This window comes from Pinus tabuliformis, chromosome 2_1 (genome assembly GCF_031772625.1).
Source record: "Pinus tabuliformis cultivar Carrire ecotype Pingquan chromosome 2_1, CPIR1, whole genome shotgun sequence".
NCBI lineage: Eukaryota > Viridiplantae > Streptophyta > Pinopsida > Pinales > Pinaceae > Pinus > Pinus tabuliformis.
Genome location: NC_142299.1, coordinates 502372398 through 502378090, shown reverse-complemented (window position 1 = coordinate 502378090; position 5693 = coordinate 502372398). Strand labels below are relative to the sequence as shown.

General features: G+C 31.7%; 1 protein-coding gene across 1 annotated transcript; it reads right to left on the bottom strand.

Moving 5' to 3' along the window:
* Window positions 1–713: 713 nt before the first annotated feature.
* Window positions 714–4854, bottom strand: LOC149201128 (uncharacterized). Its single transcript, XM_089399676.1, has 2 exons — window positions 3991–4854; window positions 714–1673 (listed from the first exon to the last, which is right to left on the bottom strand). Exons 1-2 carry the CDS (start codon window positions 4487–4489, stop codon window positions 1039–1041), a joined length of 1134 nt encoding a protein of 377 aa, XP_089255802.1. The 5' UTR covers window positions 4490–4854; the 3' UTR covers window positions 714–1038.
* Window positions 4855–5693: the final 839 nt, after the last annotated feature.

The window sequence follows — 5693 nt, the reverse complement described above, 5'->3', positions numbered from 1 at the left end:
TTTAATTGCATTTAATTCTAAAAACCATAATCGGAATACTCCCAAGTGGTATGTTGGCAAGTGACAATACTCAATAGCAAACATAATATGAAATCAACAAACAATAATTAGCCTCCATGTGTTATATATGGTTAACACCTAGGGTATTTTGTATATATACACTATTAAAATGCTTTGTGCATGTTGTCATTCTTTTATGAGTCCGAATATATGCAATTATGTTGTATCAAACTATAGTTGTGGTATGTTAAAACAACCTTGATTAAATGCGTTGCCTTTAGGCTATTCATGTAAATAAATAAATAAAAATTATAGTGATATTTGTTGCATCACAAATAGGTAAAGGGGTAGTATTTTACTTGTGCTAAATGCTTTTAGGTCTTCTAACATTAGACTATTTCCTTGAATCTGACTAGAGCAAAATCTCTTAGCCAAGCAAAAACACAAATTTCAAGATTGTCATTCATATACTTTAACATTAGCTAATGTTCCAGAGCAATTTCTTAGCCAAGCAAAAACACAAATTTCAAGATTTTCATTCATATACTATTACATTGACTAATGTTTGATTTTTAAAATAAAAATAAAACTAAAAAAGTTTGTCACATACTCTGAAATTGACCAATGTTCTAGCATTAAAATAAAGCAAAATAAAACTTTATCAACCTCTCCAAATTTCGTCTGGCTGAACCTAAACAGCCTTCATAGAATGATTTACAAAAGTTTTTGTCGATGTAAAATACGACAACACTGCAAATTACACACAGTTAAAAAGTTTTCCTGCGATGGAAAATACGACTATCAGTACAAAGTATTGGATCTTTCATATTGCTTAACAGCCATATTACAAAGAGGTAAAAACAGCCTCATATCATTAAAGTACAACAACACTTCAAAGTATTGGTTACTCGTATTGCATTTTCCATCCGGTGTCCTAAACTTCATTATATTTTTAGATAACTATAAAAAACACAATATGAAGACCAGTGGTTCTCAATTCGTATGAAAACTATGTCAGGAATAACCAGTTGATTAACTCTAAGAGTAGACAATGACAAAGCAGGGTAGAACAGCTCTGGGATTAAACACAAATATATCTTCCAAGCCAGAGCAGCTTCTATGGTCTCGGCTTGCCACAGAATCGAAACATGCGGAGGAGAAGGAAGTTAATTCGGAGATATCGAGAGGCTGATGAACACGGCCAGCAATGACTCTGCAAATCAGAATGGCTCGTTTTAGGCGGAACTGGGTACCTGCATTTTGGTTAAACAGATTAATTGCATAATGGGCTCTTCCACTGGTAGCTGTTGTGTATATTCCGCTCCCATGGCAGGCAAATCCAGTTCTAATAATCTTGCAGACATTGCAGCCTTCAAAGTCACAGAGGCCTGATGATTCTTTTGTTCCAAGAGAGCAGATAATGGTGCTGCCATGGAATCTCAGCACTTCGTTTCCATCGGCCAAACACCGACCGCGTTTGCTGCTTTCTTCGGGCCCGGCTCTGCACTTAACTGCTTCTCGGTATTCCTCGAATCTGGCCAATGTGCTCTGCGTGTTGTTCACTTTGATAACTCTCTCGATTTTTCTGTATTCAACCCCGGACTCCAGCCAGCTTGTTTTGAAGATGCATTCCACAGTTCGACGAGTTAAATCGCATTCGGGGAGATATGTGACTGTACAATAGTAAAAGCTTTAAACCGGTTAATTCACTGCAAGACTTCAAATATAAGCAACTGGTTTTATGTATAAACCTTTGAGGTGCCCCATTCACAACTTTTCAACTCAAATAGTTTTTAACACCAGGGTTACCACTTTTTGTGATGGTAGGTGCTGGTCTTGAAGTTACAATGATACAAATGTTTGTGAGTTTCTTTTCGGTAGGCCCTAGTTATTCTTTTGATGAAACGAATAAGATTTTTTTTTAATATGCAGTAGATTAATATGCAGTTTTCTTAATAAGTGAATAAGTGAGATATATAAATTATTATATTTATAAATAAGTAAAATTAGAGAAGGATTATATAGTAGTCAGTACTTGTCATTTAACTTTAATGAAACTTTAATGAAACCAAAAGTAATGAAGACAAATTTTATTACAAAAATAAAACATTTAATAAAATATTATATTGTTGAATGCCAACACGAAAAATTAAAAAATATGATTAACTAATATTGTTTATATTAAAATACATATATCTATATCTGTGTGCTTTATTTTTATTAATATATATAATTGTCTATAATTAATTTAATTAAAATGTGTTTTTAATAATAATAGTAATACTAAGTCAAAGGCAAAACTGAATGGTTATAGCATGGATACAAGAAGTATAATAACAAGTGAAATATATAAGTTGTTATATTTATAAATAAGTTAAGTTAAATAATGTTTTTTATAGGTTGCTATTTAATTTATAGATAAAATGTTTATATAGTTTTAATTAAATTATATATGATTTTTTTTTAATTGTATTTTTGAATGCTCAAATAAATTTAGAGTTCTAATAAAATTAGATATGATAACTTTATCAAATAAAAGCTTTTAATTTTCAAAATTCTATACGATATTTAAAACAAAATTAATAAAAAAATTACTAAATAATGAGATGAAAATAATATTATATTGATATATGGTAGCCCTGAAATAGAAAAGGGAAAGAAAATAACTCTTATTTTCTGACCACTTAAGCTTAAAAATATTTTCTCTGGAGCAAAAATTTTAAAAAACATAATTCTCTGAGTAATAAATAAAATCATTTTTCATATAAATAAATAAAAAATAAGATGAAAATAATATTATATTGATATTTAACTTATGAAATAGAAAAAAAAATATTTCTTAGTCATTTAAATTTAAAAAATCTTTGTTTTTTTTTATATATAAAAATATATTTACTAGATTTATAAACTTATTATAAATTATTTATTTTTTTAATAAATATAAAATAGAACAATTACAAAAAAATAAATTTTAATTCTATTTATGAATATCACAAATTTATTTATTATTATTGTCAGAAACGTAAAAATATCTATCACAAAAAATGGAAGGTATTCCAATAGAGTACTGTCTAAACTCAGAGCCTGAAAATATAAAGTAACAGTCCAAACTTCATAACCTAGACGGTATAAATACACAAAATATGCATTTTGAAAAGTATTTCTAACAAGTCTTTTATAATATAAGTATCTGGTATCAGCTCTCTTTGATAAAATGTCTGTTGTTGTATTGAGCTCCCTATGAATATGGTGAAAGTTGATTTCTTAAAGCAATTTTTTTTTATCCTTTCTAAAAACTAAATAGATATTATATTTAAATCATTAAACTTTTTATATAATTGATTTAAAAGAGGTTAATTTCGTAAAGTCATTTTCATTGAAATTAGTTAGTCGGCGAAGATACACCCAAAATCCATTGATATTAGAAAGTATACAATTTCAGATTGATTTGAATAGATATTATAATAATTCTCTCACATTTGTAATGGTTAGATATATATTTATATTCTGTGAAGTTGAAATAAATATAAATATAAGTACATAACCAGCATTGTAGTATATATTAGAATAATAATTAACGTTGAAATATTCATGGTTTGGTTTCACAACAGGGACAGAAATAAAAACCAATGTACAATGATATATTGTTTTTCTCGTTGCAATTATTTATTGCATAGTATAATGAAAATCCATATACAATAATATAGTGTTTTACTTATTGCAATTATTTGTTGCACAGTATAATAAGCTATCTCTCAATCTGTCAAATAGCAAATATCAGATTCAACTTCAATTTGTGGGAATGCAGGTAAGTATTTAATGAGAAGCAAATATTTGTACCCAGAGTATTTGAAGGATAACCAACTGAAACAAATTCATGCTACGAGGTGAGATTTCGAACCCAAATTGAATTTCCTTTTCCGTGCATTCAAAGAAAAGCTTAAAAACATTCTTGGTACAATGTTGCAAGGAAATGTTAATATTTCTTACCAGCATGGTTGGCCTGATGATGACTTTCCATAGCCTCAAAACTCCTAAACTGTTGGCCACAGCTTTTGCAGCGAATCCTCTGATCACCACCATTGCAGAAACTTGGATAGCCCGACCTGAATTTCACCGGAGATGACAGAATCTGTTTCACACATTTACTGGGCATCATTTTCTGGGTATTTCTGTTGTTGTTCGTGCAGGCACAGGCGGTTTTGCTCTCCTCTAACCGGCCGGTACTCTTCACATGACATTGACATTTGTAATCGCCAATGAGCATTACTTCCTGTGACAAAATCTTATTGAATTCATCGCTGGTTCTTGATCGACGCCTGTTGAATCTGTCCACTCGCTTTATAAATTTGTTTCTGGTAAATACCTCGGAATTAGGGTTTAATTCCCCCCTGGCCATGACCACTGTAATGCTTTCTGGATGGTGCACATCCTGGTTCTCTGGCCTGCACTGCAACGATTTTCTCAGCGATAACCACACAGTAGGCATGATAATTTCTTCTCAACCAATTTCAATTTCACCCACAGCACTATCTGTAATCTTTGGCTCCCTATGCCCCAATTAGTTTGTACCAGTATAGGGTATGGGATTTTAGGTTTTTTGTTTTCCTCACTGCAGACTGCCAAATAAAAACAAGAGAGTAAAAGTCATTCACGAGATGGCCACAGTGCAGTCCTTGAGAAGGCCAAATGGCCTCACTGAAGCAATTAATGGAGGTTAAGACCGACCACAGCATGGAAAATAACAGTATTGGACAACGTGTTCGACTGTGACATTCATGGCCACAATTTATTAAATGTGGAGAATTATGGTTCGCAGATTCTACACACCTAAACTCCAATTCCTTTATACTACAACAAAACCTTACAAGAGATTCCGAATAGTTTTCACTTAGTTAAGGTGTGGCTCTGAGCAAAAACTGGGAGTAAAACCAGCATTACCACCAACAAAATTGTTCTCAGAGAAGAACCAGATTCACAGAAATATCAGAGGTTGACGTCCGAATGTCAGAAATCACATGAAGTCAAATGGAAAAACGCCAAAATACATCAAAATCTCGAGAAACGAAACATACGTCGCGCTCTTACACACCTTGGAAATGACAACAAAATATGCTTCCATGATTCTGTAGAAAATTGCAGTGAAAGGAAATATACATATTTTGTATTCCAAAAATGTAAAGAGGTATCTGCAATTTATAACTCAGAAGCATATTTTAAAATTTCTTTCGTTGAGGGTTTGTCTTTTTGGGATATAAGGAAATAGATTAATTGTCTAATATTCACGGGTTTTTGGCAGGTCTGAAAGTCTGGTTTTTTACCTACTATAGTCAGACTATTTGCTAGTAATTTTAAGTGTAATTTTAGATCACTTAGTTTTTCTTGAATAATGGTGATGAGTCAACTCATATTAATAGCCATATCAATCATAATTGTCCAAAATCCACAAGGAAGGAGTTCCTCTTAGACCAATAGTTAATACCATTGGTTCCTCAACCTATGAGCTCGCTACATACCTTGCAAAGATCCTTAGGCCTCTAGCTAGAAATACTGATTCTTTTATCAAGGACTCCCATGATTTTGTGAAGTTTATCAGAAATGAAAGGGTAACCTAGGATGACATCCTCGTAATTTTTGACATGGTATCATCATTCTCCAAGATCCCCTTGGATGAAGCTAACCGACCCAGAAAG

What these genes read in the sequence shown, in the direction of transcription:
- LOC149201128 (XM_089399676.1), bottom strand. Translation starts at nt 4,489, where the DNA reads ATGCCTACTGTGTGGTTATCGCTGAGAAAATCGTTGCAGTGCAGGCCA. An exon ending in TCATCAGGCCAACCATGCTG is followed by an intron (nt 1,674 to 3,990) that starts GTAAGAAATATT and finishes ACTATTGTACAG; the next exon opens with TCACATATCTCCCCGAATGC.